The following is a 25,239-nucleotide window of genomic DNA, read 5'->3' as shown; positions in this document are numbered from 1 at the left end:
AATAAATGGACTCCGATCTAATCTCAACACAATAAAGAGAAAAACAGCAGCCACAACACAAATAATAAAAGAGGCCACCCCCACGATGGAAATTACGGCGGTTCCCAGAAAGCATGGAATAGGCCTAATTGACACATCCTTTAGCGGCACAAACAAAAGACGGCGGCGTCAGCAGAACACCACGCGGCACTCGGACCCAAGTCCCCGAAGATTGCTCCCACTTAATGATGCTCTAATACATGCAATTAGGTTGTACAAACCGGGCTCGGGAACACAGCTACTCCCATGCCGGACGCTCCCGTAATGAGGACCAGGCAGCCGCATACAATTCATGGGGAATGGGATTCTGTGCACATCAGGATTTCCGTCTTTGGGAGCGAAGGCCAGAAAGCAAAGGGAGGCTCCCTGACTTCCTGAAAACCCCCGGGCCAGCCACACAGCCCCTCCTGGCTCAGCCCGTAGCACGGGGGTCCCCGCGCCCAGGTGAGCCGTCCGCAGGCCGGGGGGCACCTAGGGAACAGCTTCTTACAAAGTGCTTTCCAGAGCGTGAAGCGCCACACGGTTGTAAAGAGCTGGCGTGACGGTGCCGGGAGCCTGATGTGGGTCCTCCCAGAACGGGACCACGCCGTCAGACAGAGGCCCGTCCACAGGACAGCGCACGTCGGCGTGTAACTCCCGGAAGCCCGAGCGCAAGCCCGGGTTATGGCAGCACCAGCAATGGGCAGACAGAGCCCTCTAATGCCGTTGCCCAGCCTCTCCACCCACACGCACCTAAAACCGAACCGTTTCTTATGAATGCAACGCAGATCATCTATTCTAGAGTGAACAGTCTTCCACGTGGGATCGCCGAACTGGACAGTGTCCAGTTCGTAACCGGATGACACGGTGACAAAACTCGGCAGCCCTGGGGAGAGTCAAGCTGACAGATGGTAATTTGTAATTTATCCAGATCTTGGTCAGTACAGATCTTGACCGGGTCTGGCAATTACTGTCGGAGCAGAATAGGTTGCAGACAGGCTTTCCTATTGTCCTACGAATACAAGCTGAAGAAGGTAGGGAGTTTAAGCTTTCCAGGGGAGTGTGCTTTAACGTCTAATAGGATGCTTTCGGTGGGATTTAACAAATGACTACAACTTCAGAATATACGTGCTCAGAATACTGAATTCGGTATACAGAACAGCCGGTGTCCAGATGCGTTACAGGAAACCCACATAGAAAACGATACTGCTTTACAATACAGGCAAATCTATCAGCTCATTTCAGGAGAGGGAGCGAGGGAGAGAGGGCAAGGGCATAAAAGGGCTTGGGTGACAAACTAAATTCTTTTGTACTACCACCAAAGGTCTACTCATTCTGTACGAAAGGGAAACCACTTTTCTTTAGACATCAGGGGTCTTTAAAACACCACATACCAGTCAGATCCCATCATTAAAAAATTATAAAATATACTCCCCCCCCCCAAAAAAAACGTAGGGGTTCTACTGGCTCTATGCCAAAAAATGTCAAAACAAACAACGAACTGATTCTACCTCCTGCTTGGTTGGAAGGAGGGAACTACACTGTGGCAGTTCACTACACCCGACACGCGGCCATCACACAAGCACCGTCGTCGAAGCAAAACAAACTGTAAGCGAGGACATTCACGTAGGATAGGAAATTTCCAAAAGAGAAATTTCCAAAAGAAAAGAGAATAATTCACCATTTCCAAAAACCCACTTTGAGGGAACGAGAATCCCCAACGCTCTGTCATGAGGATAAGGCGGCAGGGTCCACTTTCTTCCTCCCAAGATGGCGCACGTTGATGGTCTAAGGGGCTCTTCAACCGTTTACACACAAGAGTTTTTACCTTTCGGCACTGCTCGGCCTTCGAGGGGAGGAATTTATTTTTGTCACTGAGTCCTAAGCATCGTAGGTTGTCCCTGAACATCTAGGTTGAAAACTCCCACCACCCCTAGCCGGAAGCTCAACTAACATGGCACAAAAGATGTGTCGCTGCAAGGCCTTCTCCCACTCAGCTCGTTGCCTCAGGAAGTGAGGGAAACCCTTCTCAGTAAGAACCCTAACATCAGAGGAATGACGTCTACAGAGAATGAACTTTATTCTCCTGTAATCCTGTATCTTCATGTATCCAGGCCCTGAGAGAACAGATAACCCGGGGCTTCTGAAAAATCTAATGCTGACCCGGAAATCACCATTATAATGTTAAAAATACAAAAGCTTGTTGCTGATCTCCCAGACACACCGGGGGCAAACAGAACTGCACAGAACTAGACAGACTGAGAGACATGGGGGGTGGGGGGGTGGGCACGTGCAGCCCCAGGTTGCCTCAATCCCCTCTGGTCCAGACTTTGGTGGCCCAGGGCTCCTGTAGGGCTCTCCAAACAGATGGGTAACCACGCCCCCACGAGACCCGGCAGCCCAGATGCAGAACCGGTGAGCACGTGCATTCTCCGAAGGTGAATCTTATTTATAAGACCCCCTGTGGGGGCCAGATAATTCTGCTGTGCGAGCCACACACACTCGGCAGGAGTCGGGTCAAGGGTGATCCCGAACCTCTGCGAGCAGGTGACAGAAAGCAACCTTGTCTGTCACTCGCCCCCTCCACCCTAGGGCAAGGTGCAAGCTTAGGTCTCTGGGTACTTGAATTTTCACCTCGCCAAGGCCCTCCCTGTTCTCTACCCCGAACCAGAGGCACGGTGCAGGCAAGGCTGGTGCTCAGGTGAGGGACTCAAAGAATAAACAAATGAACAAATGGATCCATCTACCTCCCTGCCTCCTGACCCCGCTGGGGCTCATAAGGATGCTCCCTCCTGAATTACTTTCCGAGAGCCATTTGAAAACGACACCACGGAGAGAAAAGTAAACATTCTGTCTTCAGTTTTAGGACACTAAGAAGGCAAAGTTAAAGAAGCAAAGACTAAAAGTCCCTGGTATCTTAAAGAAGAAACCCGGGGAGCCAGGGGACTAGAATGCTTGGCCGGCAGGGGCAGGTACAAATAAGGTCTTGCTGGGGTAACAGTCCAGCCTCTGTTTTTTCTCCAGCAATAAGCTAAACCTTACAAAGAAACCACGTGCCCCTTCTTTCTCTTTCTACAATGCAACGATAAAGAGTGCGTAAATAAAAACAAGTCCTAAGGCTTGCCAGAAAACCGAAAGACAAATCCACATGAACAGTGTCAGTGAGTGTGCAGTGAACCTGCGTCCCTGAAGCCACTCTGCCCAGCCTTCCCCCAGGTGAGTGGGCAGGACCCAGGTCCCTGCTGTGTAATGACAGGATGGTTAAGGCTCTGGGCTCTTGGTCCCAAGACAGGCGTCCAATCCAGGCCCAAAGCTTTTGGTCCAGCTACGTCATTTTTCTGAGCCTTGATTTCTTGAACTCTGAACCCTACGGGGTGTTTTTTCCTTAAAGACTAATACAGATTCTTAACGTTCATGATTTCTAAGTACCAAGCACAATTTCCACTCAATCAATAACTTTTATCGGTAACAATTAAGGGGTTTATGTATGACCTAATAAAAAGATATACCACATAATGACCCTACAAAATAAGAGTAAACCCTTATTTTTTTTTTTAAGTTTTATTTACCTATTTTGAGAGAGAGAGAGAAAGAGAGAATCCCAAGCAGATTCTGCCCAACGCAGGGCTCAAACCCACAAACCACGAGATCCATGACCTGAGCCAAAACCAAGAGTCAGTTGCTTAATCGACTCAGCCACCCAGGTGCCCCAACTCTAATTTTATTTTTCAAACTTATCTTCATATAAAGATATTTTAAGGACAAAATCACAATAGTCACAGAAGCTGTCATATCGTGAGCCTTATTTCCTTTTCTGACTCTGTACAATCCAAATGTTTAACAGGAAGGCATTATTTCTAAAAGCAGAAGTAACAAAACAAACGTATTGAAAACCTCCTAAGCCTGGGAAAACTCCCAAGAGCGTAACGTGCTTCACCATTCAAATCCCAACAACAGCAACACCTTAATATTACGTGAGATGATGATGTTTGGAAAGGCCCTTCCCCTCCCCTTGCTGGCATCCCAACTTGCAGACAACAAAGTGCTTCTGCACACACTCTGGAGGCAGGGCAGGGACGCATAACAATCTTGGCCTCCCCTACTATTTACTAATTCTTAGGATTATGGTGTATGCGTCCACTTACTTACGGGAAGTTCACGTTTGCGATAAACGCACAAGTGAGGCAATCATTGCGGAGAATAAGCTCACCCATACAAGGAAATTCCGAACATCCCCATCAGGGACCGACGCGCTTTCCACCAAGGGCCAGAGGGTCCCCGTTTCAAGCTTCGTGGGGCCCTGACGTCTTAGTTGCCACCCCTCAACTGAGCAGTGGTAACAAAAGCGGCCCAGCCGGGGCCACCGAAACCACTACTTACAGAAACAGGCTGTTGGCCAGATTCGGTCGTGGGCCCAAGCTTGGGGACCTTCACGTGTGACAGTTTGGTCGCACAGGGTTTGGGCTGCTTGGTGGAAGACGGCGAGCCTGCCCCGCGGGACACCCTCCCGGGACCCCACACGCTTCTGTGCGGGGCTCTTCACGGGCGACCGTTCAAGGTGCTGCAAACACGGGCCTGCACGGGCTCCACGGGGCCCCACCACCCAGCAGGGATGGGTACAGCCCGAGGGGGCCCCCAAACGTGCGGAGCAGGAGGAAGGGCCGGGAGACCCCAGGGCCCTCGGCGGGATGCTGCGGTTTCCGAGCGGGCCCTGGGGAGACAGTGAAGACTGCAGGTACAAAGGTCTCTGGAACACACGTTGTGAGAAGGGGTGAGGGTGGGCCACTGCACGAAGAAAAGAGGCGAAAAGCCTAGAGCATGGCGGTGCTTAAGGAAAGGGGAAGAAAACGTGCTGTGTGAAAACGGTCACCTTTGCGATGTAATGAAACAGGTCACAGTGTGCAATTCCTACAGCCCCGACTGAAAACGAATCCGGACATTTAGACGAGCGTTCGCACGTTGTCCTGCAAGCGCAGGCCTGTCACTACGACTCGCACTGGTGCCCGGCAAGGCCGGGGTGACCCGGCTGCTCGGGCGGTCTGCTCTGCCGCCGCGGATGTGAGCCCGAGCAGGGGGTGACCCGGCCTTTAGTCCCCACGACCGCGACCAGAAGCGGGACCCTCCGGGGGAAGCGGCTTTCCCCCAGACCTTCCCGACGCCCCCCTCCCCCCTAGACCAAAGAAACCAAGTCTCCATCCACCCCACCCCCTTCCCAGCCCACACTTGGCATCGGAGTCTGTGCCCGGGCTGCTGCCCCCCCCCCCCCCTATGGAACCCTGCGCTGCTCCCGGAGAGCCTCCTGTCTGACGCCCCCTGTCCCGGGGGTCCGGGATTAGCAGGGGGGTCACTAATGAATTCAGTCACAAAGAAACAATTCCTGCCCCGTGGCGCTGGCTCCCAGCCACGAGTCGGAACGATGTGCGATTGGGCTTTTCTTCTGTTTTGGGTTTTTTCGGTCCACGCTTGGCTCTCTTTACTCTTTCTGTTTATCCTCCTCAAAGCCCAACATGCGATACGTAGGCCGTTTTTAGGAACAAGCCTGAATTAAGAACCAGTAGCCACGGCGGAGAAGAGACGGCAAACGCGTCAAGTCCGACACGCCGCGCGCAGAAACCTGCAAACGTCTGACCCTGAACGCCAAGGTCACGGAGCGCCTGCGAACGGGCGGGCGGGGGGGTGGGGGGGCTGCAGCTTCTGAACATGCGCACAGGCAGCCGAGAGCCCCCTCTGGACGGGGGCGGGGCCAGCGGTCACGTGGACGGGGCCCCGCCCACCGGGGGGACGGTGCCGCGCCGGCCGCGGGGGGCGCTTACCGTCCTGGAAGACACGCTCCACGTTAAGCCCGTACGTGGCGCACGTCTCGTAGTACGTGCACCTCTTCAGGTCGCTGGACAGCTTCCGCGCCCTGGCGTCGTCGATGACCCGCGGGTTCGTGGAACTTATAGCATCTGGAACAGACGAGCAAAGACAGGGTGACCACGAGTAGCTCGGGTGCTTCCCGCAACTTAAGGACCTGGGGCTTTTAAAACCTAGCTTACCCTCCAAGTAATAATCTCAAACATTTTATTAGAGTCATCCTTTGTAAAAATCCGTTTCAGAGGATCCTGCTTCTGAAATTTGGGACAAAAGAACGCCTAGGAAGACCAGAAGGAAGGCGTGGGAGTTAAACGTGGCTCCGGAGGAAAATAAAAGGGAAAAAGACACCCCACGCTCGGTATTTGCAGGTGACTTTCGGTGCAAGAAGCATCCTGCGAAATGCGTTCTATGAGCATAATTCCTACAGGTGCAGCCATTCACCCGTTCGGTGCGTGTCCACAGAGCCGCCCTTAGGTGTCTGGTCCTACTGCAGGCACAGGGCTACCCCAGTGAACACACAAAAATCTGTGCTTCACGGAGGGGCTACCAGGTCAGCCAGGGAGGGAGAGGTGGGCCGGGGAGAGAGGGGTCAGCTGGGGAGGGAGGCAGAGAACGGGGCGCAGACGGGGAGCAACCTTGAACCATACAGTGTGGCCACCAGAGCCACGTCAGGCAGGGAAGGAGGTCGAAGGTCTGTGTGCTCGGTGTGATTTTCAGGGCAGCCCCATCTACAGGAAGGCGGCAGGGCCAACCAGCCACCACCTGCGGGGGAGAGCGCCTGGTGTGTTTAAGGGAGACTGAGGCAGGAGTGGGAAGGGAGGTGGGGCAGTCGGGGGGGTGTTAGTTCTAACACAGCCGCTCCTGGGCAGACCCACTTCCTACAGGATCTATGTACAGATGGGGACGTCTGAGCGGCAAAGCAGACATGTCAGGCACCTGCCACCAGTCCCCTAAAAAAGGAAGACTCAGTCCTTATTAGCTCAGCGTCCCAGATGCGTCCTATCATGAGTTCCCAGGGAGTTGCTGAGCGCCAGCCTCGTGCCCGACACACGCCAACGCAGGAAGGCCAAGATGTTAAGGCCGCGGAGCTAGGTGTGAGACAGCAGGCACTTTTCAGGGACTTTTCCTGCAGTGAAGCTTTCTCAGCGGCATAAAGGCTCCCGAGCTACGGGAAACGCCCAGCTGCTCTTTAAACAAAAATCCACTGGTGGGATTTTCCCTACTACCCAGAGGAAGTGCAGCACAAGAGAAGACCTACGAGGCAGCCACAACCTTGTATGTTTTGTTTACTTGGGGGCAGGAAGTGCATAAAAAAGGCCATCTTAAGGGAAGAATTTATTCATTTTTTCCCTCTCTTTCTCTTTTTTCTTACTTTTCTTCCTATTTTATCCTCAGCCCTATGGAACAGGCCTGACCTGACAGTTTCCCTCAGAGAAATCAAGACTAACTCTGATTCATACCTCTTTTGCGGACAATGACCCGCACCATCTCGAGAGATGTTCCAGAACTTTCCCTGGCAAGGCCTGTTACAGGGATTTGTTCCAAGAACATCTATCTTGCCCTGTCTTGCCTTACAGGTTAACAAATTTGACTTAAATTTCACAACACTTAAGAAAAAGATGTATTTTTTTTTAAAGGTGTAAACATCTTTTAAGGAAACAGGAAGGAAAAAAGCTTGAAATCTGTCAATCCGGCTGATGATTTATCGCCACCTGGAGTCCCGGACACTTCCACGGCCCCCTTTCCTCAGTGGGATGCCCACCCCGCTTCTGTCCCGTCTCACATTCCCAGGTACAGCGACACGTCACGGGTGTGGCCATGTCGTATCTGCACCTCGTTTCAGTCAGGGCGACACAAGCCTTGTTTTTCGTTCCACCCTAACTCTGTATCCTCGAGATATCCATGAGATATCCACGAGAAAGGGCTCATGCCTTTCTCTCAAATAAATTTAATCTGCAGGCATTTAAAATAGAACCTGCTCGTCACACGTTACACAGCCGCCTCATTCGGAAATGTCTTGTGCCCTGACGGGACCCTCACACAGGCTCCCTGGCTCCACGAGTGGACACGTATTCCCACAGAGCCCCTCCTCCCGCCTGTGGATGAGGCCGCGCCACATGCCAGGCGTCCTTAAAGAATGAACATAATTGTTCATCTTTCCCATTCCAGAACCTCCTACCTCCAGGCCACCAACCCCAAACACCGGGGAGAGAAGCTCAGAGTCCCTCATCTATAACCTGACCCACCTTGTATCTCCAGCATCCCACAAAACCTGTGCAAAAGCACAACAAACGAGCAGGCTTCACAGAAAGCAAGTCTGTGAGCAGTAAAAGGTACCTGGGAGTGGAACCTTCCAGAAAGCCCACACTCACTCCACCATCTCGCCACTGGGGGGCGTCTGGGGCACCGTGGAAATTAAAGGTCTCATCAAGGACCAAGAGGAACTTGCCTAATTGCTAATACTCACTCACGTCCCGTTCGTTTGGGACGGGGCTATGCTGAAGTATGAACGACGTCTCACAAACGAGTGTGAGGAGACTGCCAGGAATCCCTCCTCCACCCGGGCTCCCTGGCTCAGGTGCTCACTCACCCGGGGCCTCTTCAGGCAAAATGCGCTCACTCAACAGATGCTTCTACCGCCAGCAGGAATAAAAAGGGGTAGGTCCTTGCAGTCAGGGACCACGTTAGGGCCTCCCCAGAGCCTCTACGGAGCCTTCGTCAGCCTCCTCTACAAAGACACGGACCATCCTGGTGGGGGACAGGGATATGCCCTCCTTCGGCTGAGGTGGGACACAGACGGCCCCGCTCATCCCCAAGGAAGGGGAGAGAGAGAGAGCCGTGCTTCTGGCATCCCAATCAGGACCTCACTAAAGCTGATTACTGAGCTGTAACAATTATAACAGCAACCACTTATCTTACGTGTATGTGCCCACGGATGCTTCCGGTGCCTTACAGAAGTTCCTCCACTTAACCCCGGCCACAGGAGGTGGCAGTCAAGGTCACACAGCCAGGATGCCCCGATGCCAGGACTGCGTGGCCCCAACACCCAGGGACAGGACACTCCACTCCACTCTCCACTACCCAAAACCTGGCTGTGTAAGACGACAACAAATGATCACATGCAGCCTTCTGGCCTGGGCTGAACAAGTCCCTGCTCCCTCTCACAGTGAGTCCCCAGAAAAAAAGACATTCTGAGTCATAAATAGAAACCCCTTAACTCGTGCAGGCACTAAGGAGATGCCCACGCCCGGTCTCTGATTTTGCTCAGAAATACCCTGGGCTGGCCTGCCGGAGTGGTGCTCGTTGGGAAGGAGTCGCTGCATCTTCAGGGAAGCTTTAAAGCAGGATCTGCTCTAGACGGGCCACCCACTATAAAACACTACTAAGAATTTTCAGGATGCCACCTCAAACATGCCAACTTGGTACTGGTGCGCCCTTGTTTCCCAGGGACCACTAGGGGGCGCTCGGGCCTAAAGAACGTCTTTCCCATCGGGCTGTAGGTGGAATCCACCTGCTCTCAAGGCTTCAGGGCTGGGACCACTTGCAGCATTGGCTGCAAGAGGGCGGCCGGGGGCGGGGGGGGGGGCTCCCCATGAAACCCTGACTCTAACATTTCATATCTAGCACACAGATGATGCTTTCAGTTGGTTCCTTGCTACTTCCATTCTTGCAACACACACACCCGTCCCATGCCCGGGGCTCATCTGCCTGAGCTCACTCTCCGCACACTAGAGCCGGTAGCACACAAACAGCTTCTTCGACACAGCCGAGTGCCTGTTTAGAAAAGTGTCACATCAGGGCTTGGAGAAAGGGAGACCAGATGTGGACGTTCTAACAAAAACAGGGTGTGAATAACAACAACAAAAATGAAGGTATAATCCAAGTTTTCTTGACACGATTATGTTTTAAGTTGCCCCCGTTGCTGACAAAGCAGTTTTTAAAGTCAACCTGCCATCTGGGTCTTAAAAACATTCTATGTGGCCTCTTACTGAAGACCCAGACGCAGACACCGGTACATCAGTGAATCTGATTGAGAACAAGGACACTTAAGGGCTGCACTCTGCTAAGAGGCCAAGTTTTAAGTGACCTAGAAGAAAAGAAGAAACGTACTCACACAGGGTTAATTCTAGACTCTGAGGGGCCTGTTAGGTGAAAAAAAAAACTAGCTACAGATCATGACACATAACAGACGGAGCAAAATAAAACAAGACTCTGCTGTATATAAGAGATTGGTAGAATTTTAAAGATGCACCAGAAGGTAAAATAAACCTTTTAATTGCCTATTAATTGGTTTATGTAACCAAAAGAATTAAGATACCCCTCCTACAGAAAACGATAGAAAACAGATTTTATTTTCCCTAGGGCACTGGGGGAGGGTTTTATTCTGAGGCTGCTGACCAAGTGCTTTCTCCACAGAATCAATTCAGGAAATGTGACAATTTCAGTTTCGTGGATTCTCACTGGAAAAAGCCTTCAGGAGGAAACTATTTCTTCTTCGAAGCATTTTCAGATTCCTCCACACCAAAAACAGAGGCCACAACTCCACTCACTGCTCAAGTGTTGGAATCCTTTAAACTCAACCTGCGTGCAGATGGCACTCACCCTGGGTCCCCACCAGAACCAGGGGGATCTCGCTCGTGTTCCGGTAGGTGGCCATCCGACTGTAGTAGTGGTAAACAGTCTGGAAGCTGATCTCATCCTCTAAGCTGAAGACAAATATAACAGCGTCCACCCACATGGCAAACTGGGGAGAGAAGAAGGGGAGGAGAGAAGGAACTGAGTGACGAGGCTCGGGGACAGAAAGGGTGGGAACGGCATCTTCGTGAGCAGAGGACACGTGGCCGGCAGACCCCTCCGTCAGGCCGAGCCTGAGGCCGGACTCTGGCTGTAACACGTTGCTGTGGCGTCGCTGACGTCCTTCTCGTGACAGCCCGGAACGGGACCCTCCCCCCCTTCCCACCCAGGCCACCCCGTCTCCGAGGACTGCAAACCAGACATGCCTCCCCGTGGGACCCTCTACCCTCCGTCCTGATCCAGCCAAGGGCGGTCCCACAAATGTGAGGCAAACCCAGCCTCGTAGCAGAGCCTCTCCAACTCCACAACCACCTGACTCTGGGCCATTTTGTTTTCCACGCATCCAGGGGAAGCTACAGCAAATGTGCCTCGGGGCGAACAACTGCGCTGCCAGGCGCGGACGAGCCTGTTCAGTGCGCATGACCGCCTTGTAAGGCCGGAGCAGCGGAACGGAAGGTCCTGGACCCTCAGCAGCCTCCCAGGGTCGCACGTGACTGCGACAGCAGAACCACGAGCCGGTCAGGCCGGCACCAGAGATCCTCCACTTTCCAAGGGGAAATGGAAAAATCAGTAATAGTAACGTTAATCCTGTTTCCTTTCTCTGAGAAGCCACAGCTCCTAAGTAAGTTTTTACAGCCAAGGTACCAGCTCGGATATACGTGGGGAAATTGGGGGGGGGGGGGGGGGGGGGGGGAGCTCTGACTTCATGTGTTAACTGATAAGCGTATTCGCTTATATGTGGAAATTATACGTGATAAAAACGTAAATATACGTGAAGTCCAAATGAAAAACTGAGATGAGATCAAAATCTTGGGAAGAACGGATCCCGGGACAGGCCTGCCGCCCCAGCAGAGCACCCAGGACCCAGGCTGACACAGGGCACCTACCTTGCCCTCTCTCTACCTGGAGGTATGTTTTTCCTTTCTCTTCCGAGCAGTGAGGTGAGGTGTCCCCACGCATCTGAAGAGCAATCGTGGACCCGGGGACCAGACCGAGGCTGGGAAGTGCACGCCACACCGCATTCTCCCAAGGGGGCGCTCACTGCCCAGCGCCTAGTAGGTGGTGAGCACTCCGTAAACCCCCCCAACCCACCCCCGTGGCTCCCCTGGCAACTGCCACACACAAAAGCCATTTGATTGGCAGAGTTTTTACACAACCCTAGGATGACAGTAGCCCCAAAAAAGTCTTACGACTTCATTCGTGAAGCCATTATGCTTGGGTAAGCTCCAGGAAATATTCGGAAACAATGAAAACAAAGATCACGCCTCCACGTGCCTGGGAACAGTAACTTAAAAACAGGACTTTCTCCCCCTTGAATATCCAAGCACGCTCTGCCTAATTGTGTACAAAATCCTGTCGGTCAGCTGTAAAAGGCTCCATACTGACAGCCCCCCATGGTAGAAATCTTTAATGAGGGGAAGCCGCTGGGCTAAATAACGGCCCTGAACACAGTACGTCCGGAATAAAGGACTGGTCCTCAGTTAACCGAGTAAATGTGTTCTCACGGCAAGACGCCCAGACTGAGACTCCAGTGGCGGGGGGGAGTCATGGTTCTACCCCCAGGTTGGTGCCATTCACAGGCAGAGCCCCGGAGTCTGTGCCCCTTCACCACGTCCACCCTTGGGCAAGAAGTCCCGGCCTCGGCGTCCGCGGTGGAGACGGGACTCCTCAGCACATCGTCCCGCAGGGTCGTCTCGAGGGTTACATGAGCCGACCCACACGGGGCAGGCATTCGCCCACCGTTCCTGGATTCAGCTCCCACTATGCGCTTGGCCAGTAAATTATTATGCAAGTAAAATAAGGCCCCGGAGATCAGGTAAACCGCCACCTGTGCTTTTGTATTTCCAGGATGCCCAGCCTTCAGGGAACTTCCGGAGACACCACACTGGGCTGCACGCCGGTGTTCAGAGGAGGCAGACTTGTGCCAAGAAGCCCAGTGAGCAGAATCCCCCACCCCCAACATCGGATTTCGCGATTTCCGACCAGCCACTTTCTCAATGCTCCTGCTGCTCCAGGGAGCAAACCGCTTACAGGGAACGGGAGAGGACTATGGGTCTTTCCAGAAGTCGAATCAACGGAGTTGACAAATGAGCGCAAATCGTGTCTTTCCTTCCTTCTTAAAAACACAAAGTGAAAACCAGCCACGCAGACCTGACTTCGCTCTAGGATTTTGTCTGAAGGAACAACAGGATTCGTTTCTTAGAGAAAACAGGTTCGTGGGGCTTCTGCATCACCTTTCCTGAGCACACCTGATTTCCAGAGCCATTTCTGTTGAATCGGAACCTCAACGCTGAAGCAAACGTGAAAGAAAAGGCTGCTTACCGCTTGCTTGTAATACTTACCTGTGCCTCTGGGGGGCCCCCTTCATCTCTAATCAGCAGCAGATAGCTCTGTCCGTCAACGACGATTTCTTTCTTGAATCTGCCACCTGCCACACACAAAAAATCTCGTTATACAAGAAAGACCGGGAGTGAGGAGGGCAAATAGACGTGGGCTTCGCTTGTGGAAAAATACACCCTTGGCTGTCGCCCTGGAGGCATCTCTCAGTATTTAGGACCAGCAACCACTGGATTTTAAAACAACTACTGAACTCAGATTTACGTGTTTGTCTTTAAGGACCCGTGTTCACTTCTGATTAGAGTGCACAGCCTCCCGTGCAGTGCCAGGATCACCCGTGGCCGAGAAGGGAAGAATTTTAACGTAGGCTTTGTTTGTAAATTCGGGAATCGTCTCTCACTGGGAACACGATGCACAGAGTTCAGAAACAGAGAGCATGGAAATGATCATTCTCTTGTTGGGTTTTGCAAAACGGGAACGAATTTTTCATGCTGAACAGGTGCCTAGTGTACAAGATTTTGATAAATTCAAGGGCTGAGAACCTGTATTCTCCTCAAGAGAAACCCAGTTTTTGAAAGGAAAACACAGAACATGGGAATGGTGTTTCCGTATTCACGGGGCACAAGTAAGGGAAGGATGCTCGATACTACACACGTGTTAGACAGAACTACTGGATGGTATCTCCCCACGGGTCGAGACAGAGCGGGGCAGCTGGCTGGCGGAGGGGGGTGGGGTTAGAGAGCGCGCTGTGTTAGCGGGGAACCACCAGGGACCCTGCCGGGCGCCGTGCATATACATCTGTGGGGCGGGACATGTAAGTGTCCCGTGCAGCTCCTCGCGGCACCCCGGGCCGCCTCGGGTGGACGAGGGAAGTGCGCGCGCCTCTGGGTCCCTCTGCCGTCTCCAAGGACAAACTACCTTCCGAGATTCCGGGCTCTGAATCCACTCTAGCTAACCCTCAGCAGGATTCTGATTTCTTGTTTTTGAGAGAGGAACACATCATCACTGCCTGCTCTCATTTTCAGGCCTTGGCACGGACACCTTCCAGAAACGCCACCTACACCCCCAAATGACCACCCCCCCTGGAGAACCAGGGGGGCAGAGCTTCCCCGGCCCAGAGGCTGTGTGTCCACCCTCCGCCTCCAGGGGTCGCATCGGCTCCGGGTGGGCTCATCTTCCAAAGCGAGCACACGTGTGTGCACAGACAGATGTGCGCGCACACAGACGCACATGCACACAGACGCACACACCCACTCCCTTCCGGGCACCGATGCAACACGTACAACACACCTGCTTTATCTGGTGTTCAGTCTGCTCCCATAAGAAAAACCGAAGAAAACCTTCCAACATTCAGATCAAACACATAAACTCCCATTCTGATCCCCTGCGTGGGCACGATGCTGAAGAAAGAGGGCAGAGGACAGAGAAGGGAACAGGCATGTCCGCGCCTGTCGGAAGACTAGCCGATGACTTCCGGTCCCCAAATCACAGACTCCTTGTAGGTAAACGAGTATGGCACCCTTTTCCCAGCTGAGCTGTCGTGACTACAAGGTGAGCCAGGAAGCGTGTGGCACAGAAGCCCCCGACCCCCCCGGTGCGACACGGCCACAAGACTGCAATGCTGGGGGACCCGGCCTCCCTTATTCACCTCTCTCTCTACCTCAGTGTCCCCAGCTGTAAAATGGGACCACCTCATCCAGCGGGCAGGTGCCCACCTGAAGGGCAGTGCCATTGGCAATTACTACTAGCGTTATTCAAAGTTTCTGCCAAGGGTCATCACGCGCTTTTATAAAAGACACACTTAACGTTTAATAAACCTACTTGCAATAGAAAAGTTAGCCCAAGTTGCAATAGTAATATCACTTCTGTATTTTCTACAACTTAAAAGAACCTGCTATTTCTTGGTGAGATGAACTGAATTCAGCCTTTCGTGAAAACACAATGTTAGATGGGAAATTGTACTGGGGGAAAAGCCTTTTTCTTCCCCTCTTGTTGCCAGAGGTCTGACAGGTCATACTGAGAGCGACACGGGAAAACCAACAGGTATTTGTTTACAAATTCAAAAATCTCTCCTCTGGTTCCTGGTGCCTCGATCCAGGCTCCTGAATGAGGGTGACAGTCACCGCGAACCTGCCTGAGCTAACAGTGCACTTCAGACCAAGTCTGCCGAGAGATCTGATGCACGTTTTTAAAGCCCTCACATCACAGGAAAATATTTGTGCTCGCAGCTGAGTGGTTTCAAGGCAGGTCATGTGATGTCACATCAGCGGGGCCCTCTGCTGGGAGGGACTGGTCTGGGCGGCACCTTGCATGTCCTTTCGGCCACAGAGTTCTGCCTGTGCTCAGGGAAACTGAGACGAGCAGTTTCTTGGTGGGCACGGGGGCCGAGCGGCATGGCACCCTTGGTGTCCCAGCGGGTATTTTAAAAACCCCGGTGATCATCAAGCATCCCGCAATCTGCAAGTGGCTAATTATCACATCCTAAAAGAGCCACATCAATTTCATGCAGTGCATTACTGCTATTATGGGTGGAGCTGTGCACCCCCAAATTCACACGCTGAAGTCCTAACACCCAGTGCCTGAGAATGTGATCTTAGTTGCAAATAAATCCACTGCACATGTGAGGCGTTAAGAGCTCACACTAGCACAGGATGGGCCCCTTAACCAATGACTGGTGCCTTTAGGAAAGGGGAAATGTTGGTGAAGATTAAGGCAGGGGCTTTGTAAGCCAAGAAACACCAAAGATGCCCCCAAACCACGAGAAGCCAGGAGACCGGCCTGGAACAGGTCTGTCTCGTGAGCTCGGACTTCTGGCCTCCAGTATGGCGGGAGAACAAATCTACGTTGTGCCGAGCGCCCCAGTTCGTGGCCCATTGTTACAGCCGCCCTGGCAAGCTAAAATATCCTCCGATGCCAAGTTTCTGTCCTGGTGGTCCGCCATCCCCCAGAATGAGTTCGCACACTCTCTCTCTCCACCCAGCTTATCCCCAGAGCATTTCAAAACCCCCTTTGTTCTCTCCATCCCAACTGTCCATATTCATTGAAATCACCTAGGCTTCTCAGCTAGGTTTCCGCACGAGTTTCCTGCCTGCCTCACACCTGCTCTCAGCCTCAGGCCCACCCCACAGCACCCCACAACCTGAGGGAACCGCACAACGCCGCAGAGCTGGCCCCGAGCCCACGCTCGCCCTGGGACCCTGCCTCCCCACCAGCAGGCCCTGAGCCCCCAGCACCCAAGTGCACAGAGGCCTGCCCTGGGCATCCTGGCCACACACACCCGATTCCTCACTAGTCCGGGTCGTCTCCGGGCAGGAAGGGAGCAGCGGAGCCTGTCCCTGGGACCACACCCGCTCCCCAAGTCCCAGCATCCCTCCGCCGCCCAGCTGCCTCCCCCACCTCTCCAGGGAGCAAGAACCCGCTGGGCGTCAGCACCCAGTCCTCCCGGAACGGCGTGGGGCTGACTGAGGACCTCCCCCTTGGACGCCCTGCTCCGCGGCACCTGCGGGGTGAATTTCACACCAACTCTTTCGTTCTCTTCTCTTCATGTGTGTTTGTGGAGCCTTGTTCACAAATGATGCTTCCAGATGGTTCAATCATCGTATTCAAGTCAAGAAGGGTTTGCACCGACCCCTCTGTTTGTTCCTCTATAATCTCTGTCTTTGTAACCTCAGCAAAGGACTCTAGACTTTCTAAAAGGAGGGGTGATCCTTTCTTCCACCCGGAAAGACCCCTCCCAATTCTAAAATCACTTTACATCTCCCCCCCCCCCCAGATATATAATTAGTATGTCTTTTCAATACTTTACAACTACAGATATTAGCTACCGTGATTGGCTTATGTTATTTTTCCTGGTACTATCTATACATACCTCAGGAAAAGAGATTAAATACTCCTATGCATTTGCCATGAACCTGAAGATTTAACAATTAGATAAAATTCAGCCAGGTGCTTAAGCATTAAGAATGGGGTCAATAAAAGTGATAGATAAATAAGCTCCTACCACTGATCCTCAGCAGACTCGACTAGCACGGGGCCACTGTGTACTGGGGAGGCGTGGTCTGGCATGGAAATAAAGCTCATTTTCTACGGATTTCTTTTTTTTTAAGATTTTATCTTATTTTTTTAAAGTAATCTCTACACCCAATGTGGGGCTTGAACTCACAACCCTGAGATCAAGAGTCCCAAGCTGTAGCGACTGAGCCGGCCGGGCACCCCTCTACCGTTTACTTTAGAAACAAAGGGGCAAAGCCTCAGGAGGAAACTGTGTTGCTCCGCACTGGTCCGCATTCAGCAGAGGCCACCACTCTTGCTACTTACATTCGAACACACCGCCTGGTCCCAGGCATCAGACCTTTTCCTCCCAAAATCTTAGAGGGCACCACCAACGCTACAACCTACTTCGCTTTTCATGTAGATTTTTGATGCCTGTTTTATATTCCAATTTCCAATTACTTTCCTACAGGTCTACGCGACCCAATTCTGTGTTCCTAGCACTCAGTGCCCAGTCTTCCCCGCAGCCAACACGATAAATTTATTATGCGGATGCCGCTCAGCTTTCTGGGGCTGCCGGGTATCGTGATGTAACATCAAATTACTGTTACTTTTCCAAAGTGCCCCCCAACCTGACCTCGTAGTGGAAACCATCAACAGGTGTCTGGCCCGGCACACCTGTCTACAGGTGCAGAGGGCGCTGGGGGCAGGGGAGAGCCGACCCCGGGGGCCACAGAGCCCACACACAGCTGCTGATCTGCCGGCCCTACCGTGGCACCAGGGCCCCGTTCCCGTGAGGACATCTCCACGAGAACAGAAAACTGATGCCCCTCGTCCCTTATGTCCATTCCTTCCAAAGATGTAGCGAGGCCACCAGGGGGAAGCGGCACCACGTTAAGCACTCGGCAGAGACGTGCGGCTCTTCTTGTCCGATCTCAACCTCACGTGCGATTTAGGGATTTCTCTGGTTCACCCAAAGGCAGGTTTTCAGGCTTCCCAGAAAACTTCCCTGTTTGCCTCTGTGTGCCCTTGAGCTTGCGTTCTTAAGCAAGTCCCCTTCATTTCTTCCCAAAACGGGTAAGAGGCGGACCTGACCGTACCTCCCAAGAACAGGGACGCGGATGTACGTGTGTTGTGAACAGCACACCAGGAATATGGCAATTCTAAACGTCTTTCAAAAAGACTCGAGGAAGTCTCTTACGATCCAACGTGATCAATTACTCTAAAAGTCTCAAGATTGAAACTGAGTCCCGCTCTCAATCCTGGGAACCAGTTTTAAATTTGGGATGCTTAGGGTGAGTAAAACAACTGGTCCTGAGCAGGACCTGAGTTCCTTCTAATATTTAATTCACGGTAGGTGGGATCGATCTACAGTGGAGGGCGATTTACACGGAGAGGTCTAAGTGCTCATCTGTGTTGTCATTCTGGTTTAAGGGGGGGGGAAGCAAACTAAATTTTCCTATTAAAAAGAAGCTTTCTTGGGAGTGATCACTGCCAACAGATATTTGACATTTCTGTTTCTATCATCTTGTCTGATGGGACTGAAAGCTATTAATGTATCGTTAACAGTTCTCTGAGCGAGAGAAAGCAATGCTACTAACAGAGACCTAGAACACGCGATAGATCACAAAGCACTCTTCTTCCCACGTGGTCTCCGCTGTTGCCGAGGACACAAACATCACTGCTGACATCCTCGTGTCCCTGGGGAGGGAAAGGTCAGACGCTGACCAAGCCCCCAGGCCAGCGCGTGGCAGGAAGGAAACCCAAACCCAGATGTGCCCAGAGATCCCTGCACTCCTCTCTCCCACGTGAGATTCTGCTCAGACAGGGTGCACGTGACACCACCCAGGCCACAGATGAGCCTCGCAGCCTTTGCGGCATCTCCCAGCACCCAGGGGCCACCTGGGAACACGGGGGATGGCCCCGTCCTTGCTCTGCCCACAGCTCCAAGATCAGCCCTGTACTGAGAGCACTAAACAGAAAACTGCTCACCGTGTTTGTTTGTTTGTTTTTCTCCTGTGGATTTTAATCTTCACTTTTTCATGCTTTGGCAAAAGATGAAAATGATTTTTGACTTTCAATCTGCATCTGTAGAGTATATCATTTCCCTTTTCCAAGGGAAAGGGGAGGGGCATCGTCCTAGCCTCTGATAAGGATGTGGCTGGGATCCGAGGCTTCCCGGAGGCACAAGCTGGCCTCGGGGCTGGTCAGCAATCACGGGCTGTGGCTGGGGCTGGGACACACATCAGGGACTGAGCCCCCTGTGCTCACCACGTAGACACTCTTGGCCATGAAAACCTTCCTAACATTCGCCTGAAGTGTTCTTCTCCGCATGGCCCCGACAGAACGAATATCCGCAAATTTTATTGTTTCCTAATTATTTAAGACAAGTGGAATGAGAGGGACACTTTGAAAAAGACTAGGATTTTATTTCTCCCTGGGAGAACATTAAAAAAATTCATCGTGAACATGCCAGAAATTTTTTAAAGTTAACTTTGTCTTTTGAAGTGTGATGAAGATACCAAAGGCAGCAACTTATTAACATGGAGGTTTATACAGAGGTTTTGTACTGTGACATTTAAAAGGAATTTTGTTTGGACCGTGTATTATTTTTATGCTAGGAAAAAAGTTCCATTGGTAATGTATTAGTTTACAAAATTTAACAGAGTCAGATTTCATTGCCTCTGCCAATTTTTTTTAAAACCTACATTGTTTACAAAAAAAAAAAAAAAAGTAGCAACTACAGAAACAGACCAGCGACAAGGATGACTGAGGTGGTTGGTAAGTCCTTCCCTGGGTAAACGCTCAGGGTCAGGACTCCAGGAAAAGGAGGGTTAAACATGGACATGGGTGTTTCCTTGGGCAGGCCGTGGTCTCCCATGACTTCATTTCACCCAGATCTGAGTAAAATAACAAAGGAAGATCAGGAAAGAAGTCGAAGTTCTAGATTAACATGGCAGATTTGAACTTTGCTATCACCGAATTTCCGTCTCTTTACTCCTAATAAAACAAAGGGAAGAAACGAAGCAGCAGGAGGAAGAACATTCACTGTCCACTGAGAAAAGAGGTGTAGCTTCCTAATAAAACCTCGAAAACAGTGGCCCTAAGATGAGAAGGAAGACTCCAGGGCTGGGCAGGACAGGGCTCCTAATTCCCACCCCCCTCCCCACCCCAGGGGTCAACAGCCCCCCCAAAAAGCAGAGGAAGAAATGTGGCAGCACAGCCACAGATGTGAACGGCCCTCAGGCTCTCTGGAGGCAAAAAGAACTCCAGGATGCAGGGGGCCCCTGGGGAATGACAATATGTATTCCATCTCCCCCCCCCCCACCACCCCATGAGTGCAGAGAGCCCGGATCAGGACATTGGCACATTCACAGGAAAAGCAGAGCCTGTCTGTGACCGTGGTTTGGAGGTGGTTCCCCGAGAGGGGAGAGGAAAGGGACGGGAAGGGCAGGATGATGCATTTATACTGTATTCTCCAGGAAAATAACATCCAGCCTCAGGGAGGTGGCCGAAGCACCTCCCTGCAGGGGATCTGCGTGCAGGACCGAGGTCTGGTTGGTGGCAATGTGGGCAGAGCGGTCCAGCCCTCTGGTGCAGGACACTCAGACTGGGGGTGACTCCCACCACAGGAAACCAGATGGTCAGGGGCTCTCCACACCCCATACCTGACTTGGAATGAGTGAGAGAAGCCTTCTCGGTGGCCCCAGCCAGTGTTGGGGACCCCAGAGCAGAGCCAGGACAGCACTAGTCTCAGCAGAGAGAAGGTGTGGGCAGACGCCCAAGGAGCAGGTGGCTGGAGAGATGGTAAGGACATCATGCAAAGACACTACTGGGGGGAAACACGGGAGGAGGCGACAAGGGAGACAGGAAGGAAGCATGCAAAACACAAGAGCCAATGGAGATGAAAACAAAACTCAAAAAGCAGAAGGAAACCCATCACGAGTGCTTCCCTAACACAGCTCAAGAACAGGCTTTCCACACGACACGAATGCCAGGGGTGAGAATTTCCAATAGGAGATGAAATGGGAAACCTCTAGAACTGAGAACCAGCGTAACATTTTGGAACAAACGAGTAAGATTTGAAAAACATATGGAACAGAAGAGACACTGCTCAAAGCTGAGTTTCTGACAGAGACAGCTTGAAATAAAACAGCTGGTGAGATCAGCAAGCTGGAGATAAAGTCCTTGGGCACAAGTGAGCAGACAGGAAGGCAGACCAGTCTGACAAAAGGATAAATATGGCCACTAACAACAAATTCCTCCAGAAAGAACTACGAGACCCTTCAGAGATAAAATGCAAAGGAATTTTCCACAAATGCAGAAAAGATCTGAATCTGCTCATCAAGAGACCATAGGATGTTCCAGGAAAAAGTGACACAGACCCTTCACGTCACTTTAAAGATGAGAAAACAGGGGCGCCTGGGTGGCTCAGTCCATTAAGCGTCCAACTCTTGGTTTCAGCTCAGGTCATGATCTCATGGTTTGTGAGTTCGAGCCCTGTGTTGGGCTCTGTACAGACAGCTCGGAGCCTGCTTGGGATTCTCTCTCTCCCCCTCTTTCTCTGCCCCTCCCTAGCTTGTGCAAATGTGCTCTCTCTCAAAAATAAGCAAACATTAAAAACAAAAAACAAAGTAAGAAAACAGGAGCCCTGGCAAAAAACTGCCCCTGCCGGCAAAGGTAGGGTTTCTCAGCAAGCAGCAGGGTTTCAAAGCTACTCAAAAGGCCTTCTGTCCAGAGAGGCTGCCAGGCTTTTAAAAATGGTCAATTTGGGGCGCCGGGGTGGCTCAGTCGGTTGAATGTCTGACCTCAGCTCAGGTCATGATCTCACGGTTCGTGGGTTCGAGCCCCATGTCAGGCTCTGTGCTGACAGCTCAGAGCCTGGGGCCTCCTGCTTCAGACTCTGTGTCTCCCTCTCTTTCTGCCTCTCCCCTGCTCGCACTCTGTCTCTCTCGCTCTCAAAAACAAACAAACATTAAAAACAAATGTTTGTTACATGGTCGATTCAATGAGCATTTTCATATACGCACAACTGGTTCTGGAACCGTATCACAGTTCACAACAAATCAAGTACGTGGTGCACACAGATCTGAGTGTGTCCAGCAAACTCCGATGTAAACTCAGACACCCACCTTTTGGAATGTCAGGAGAGCGGCGGCTTCAGACTGGCCTTTTAGAAACCTCGTCCTGCACGTGTCTGCGCCTAAAATCTATGCGGACGAGCGCCTTGCTACGCTACGGGACACGCCCCGCTTTCTCATGACCGACAAGCCGGGCACACGTGTGGTGACAGCCTTCCGTGAGACAGAAGTCACTTGAAAATACTGAACAGTTCACCGGCTGACTCGGGGGTAGGTCACGGTGCGTTCAGTGCTGGCTGTGACGTAGGGGGCCCCGTCTGGACCATTCTGCGCAAGGAGAGCACTCGCTCTGGTTACTGCAAGGCGGGGGCTGTGAAAATACAGCCATTCCTTTTCCTTCAACACTCCGGGATCTAGTCACTGGAAGGGCACCCTGAAAGAGCACACAGGTCGCTAAGGTACTTCTTCGAAGCGTCACTCGTGCAGCTCAGGTTTTCTTGACCTCACGCCCACAGCACCAAAATTAACCGGCCGGAAAGGCAGACAGGACGCTGGAACCGGAGAAGCTGAGGCACTCTTTCGTGTGCACAGAGCTCCTCTGCCGCCCCTGACGAGCAGTGTTACCGGTGGACCCCCGCGACGTGCCACGGGCCCCACTCAGGGGCTCTGTGGAAATCCGCAGCTGCTGCGCGAGCAGAAGGTGGAAAATTAAACGTCTGTGGAAGCGGTTTTGCTACTCAAAAGTTCTCGTTTCCTCACTCTTAGCTTCCAAGGGCTCTGAGGAATACGTACACCAGCAGTGTAATATATGAAACCTACGGGAGAGTTCTCTCCCCCAGCTGATGTCGTTTTTAAGGCTAAGATAAACCTAGCAACTCCGGGCAGGTGTGTGGGGTGGGTGGCCCCGGCCAGTCTCCCATTTTCAAGATCTGGTGACAGACCCGGCAGCATTCTCATTGAGTTTTATTGGTTCCCCCTACCCCACAAAAGCACTCTCTAGAATATGATAGTACTATCCCTCCACCCCCCCCCCCCAAAGTTCTCTGCGATAAGAGCACCAGAAGGTCAGCTCTGGGCTGTCATCAACTCCAGAAGGCAGGGGGCCACAGAGCCCAAGGCGCCTGGTCTCCTTCTGCAGGTGTCCGGGGTCCGCTTTGAGATGCGGGGAACGCCGTGCATGCGAATGACTTCCCGCCCGCCTGCCCTCATCGCACGCTCCAGGCATAATGCCGACCACCCGGGCCTCTAGCCTTGGGTCCGGCCTCTGTTTCCAGCCCTGGCGTCACGAGCCAGACCTCCTCCGGCACTCGACTGGCCCTTGGGCTCAGAGCCCACCCCTCCTACCCCCCTCACCGGACCTACTCAGTCCGCCCTGGCGCCACACACTCGGGATTTTCCTATTTGGAGAAACTAGGACCCAAAGCCCAGAGCTCACTTGCACTCCTCCCATGAACTCGGTATTTTCCCCAGTAACTCAGTGCCAGGGGTCAGGCACCCGCGGTGGACGGCAGACGGCAGAGCTCAGCACACGCAGGGACCCCGGCTCCCTCCAAGCGCCCCGAGCCCAGCCGGCGATCTGCAAAGTCGTGAGGTTGGGTGCGGGTGCTTCCGGCAACAAAGGGGGACAGACGCACAGCCGCCACCGAGGCCAACCCCGGGCCCCCACCTTGAGTGGTTCCTGTGAAAACTCAGGTAATGGCAGCCCCCGCGGCCATGGGGAGGGGGCACCGGCTAGGTCACGCCAGCTGCCCGTCAGGGTCCTCAAGCGTCACAGGGGCCTCGCACACACCAGCTAGAAACCGCCACGTCACAACGACAGCTCTGTGATTTCCAAAGGCAAACTCACACTCAGAGGGGCTCACCCTGCAAACTCGGTGAAACCAGAGGGCACCAAGGCAGCGGCAACCAGGCGGCCGCAGACGGTGCTCTGATTCGCACAGGAGAACCAAGACTTGCCCCGTATGTGGTCCTAACTCCATGTGTTCCAGAAGACCCGGGGGAACAAAAGTCGAAACAGCTCACGGAACAGCAAGTCCTCTACAGCGTTTCTCCAAATGCGCGACAGAGAAGATGCTGCAAGTCTCTCCCAACAGAAGAGACTCTCACCTATGCATAAGGCTGTGTTTCTAACCTCAGGCCAGGCTTCCACGTGAGCAAGGGGTAAGGGAACGAAGGGACAGAACGCATCCGATTTGCACTCCGACGACACTCTGGTTCTCATAGCAGCAGGCGAGTCGCGGGTGTCACCATGTGTGATCCTTTCCTTCAGCTCCACTTGGGACTTGCTTCCTGGCCAATTCTGCGTTTCCTCCCGGCACCGGGTGGACCGAACCCTGGTCTGAACCACCACTAGCACTGATGAGCAAGCCCCACCGGGTGCCACGCACGGTGTCGGTGCCGGGGAGCGAGGGAACAAGACAGAACCTGTGCCCTCACGGACTTACTGTCAAGGACAGCGGGCAGGACAGGAAGCGGGTAAGAAGGGCCAGGCTTGGTGGGGGATGGGCGGGGGAGGGGGATGGGCACCATGAGCAGGTGCAGAGCCTGCCCCCAGAACCCAGAGCGGATGGCGCCGGGGCTGGGGAGCCCGGTCCCGAATCTGCCGTCTAGAGACAGCAGTCACGTAATGACGGGCCCTGCTGATTTATGAGCACATCAGTAAACTGTTTATTACAAATGTTCCAGTACCCACCGCTGTGGTCATGCCTGAACATTCCAGCATCCACTGCTGCCCCTGAAATAGCTTGTGTGGTGACACCTAACTAAGTATATTTAGTCTTGCACATTGGTTTCTTTGGGGTAAAATATACTTGTGGTTGCTTTATTTTTAATATCTTGCACATTTATTTTAGGCATTAAGAAAAGGTAAAGGTAAGAGAGCACTGCAGATTTGGGTACAAACTCCCGGCCCGGAATATTTAAACAAGGCTTCCTGGACCGGTGACACCCCCGGGGCCTGACGTGCGTGTCGAGGGCTGGAGGGTCAGGACGTGAGCGAGAGCGAGCGGGGGATCACAGCTCCCGGGGCGCTGGCTGCTGGCCTCTCAGTCCCTCAGACTCCTTGTTCTCAGCTAGCGTTACCCGTGTGAAAATAACCTTCCATTAAAGACATAAGCTGTCGGCACGTAAACTCTATTTTAAAATACGCAATCCTAGAACCGAA

At 52.6% G+C, this 25,239-nt stretch overlaps 1 protein-coding gene across 2 annotated transcripts in view; it reads right to left on the bottom strand.

Annotated features, from left to right (window-relative positions):
• AGAP1 (ArfGAP with GTPase domain, ankyrin repeat and PH domain 1) overlaps nt 1-25,239 on the bottom strand; it is a 551,033-nt gene that overhangs the window by 321,772 nt on the left and 204,022 nt on the right. For both annotated transcript variants that reach the window (XM_042950624.1, XM_042950625.1), the window contains exons 4-6: nt 13,011-13,096; nt 10,477-10,618; nt 5,832-5,966 (exon numbers count right to left, since the gene is read on the bottom strand). In XM_042950624.1, the coding sequence (XP_042806558.1) occupies nt 5,832-5,966; nt 10,477-10,618; nt 13,011-13,096 (363 nt within the window). The remainder of the gene's footprint in view (nt 1-5,831; nt 5,967-10,476; nt 10,619-13,010; nt 13,097-25,239) is intronic.

The sequence above is a fragment of the Panthera leo genome, chromosome C1 (assembly GCF_018350215.1).
Source record: "Panthera leo isolate Ple1 chromosome C1, P.leo_Ple1_pat1.1, whole genome shotgun sequence".
In the NCBI taxonomy this organism is placed as follows: Eukaryota; Metazoa; Chordata; class Mammalia; order Carnivora; family Felidae; genus Panthera; species Panthera leo.
The sequence above is the reverse complement of the archived record's forward strand: the minus strand, read 5'-3'. Positions and strand labels throughout refer to the sequence as shown.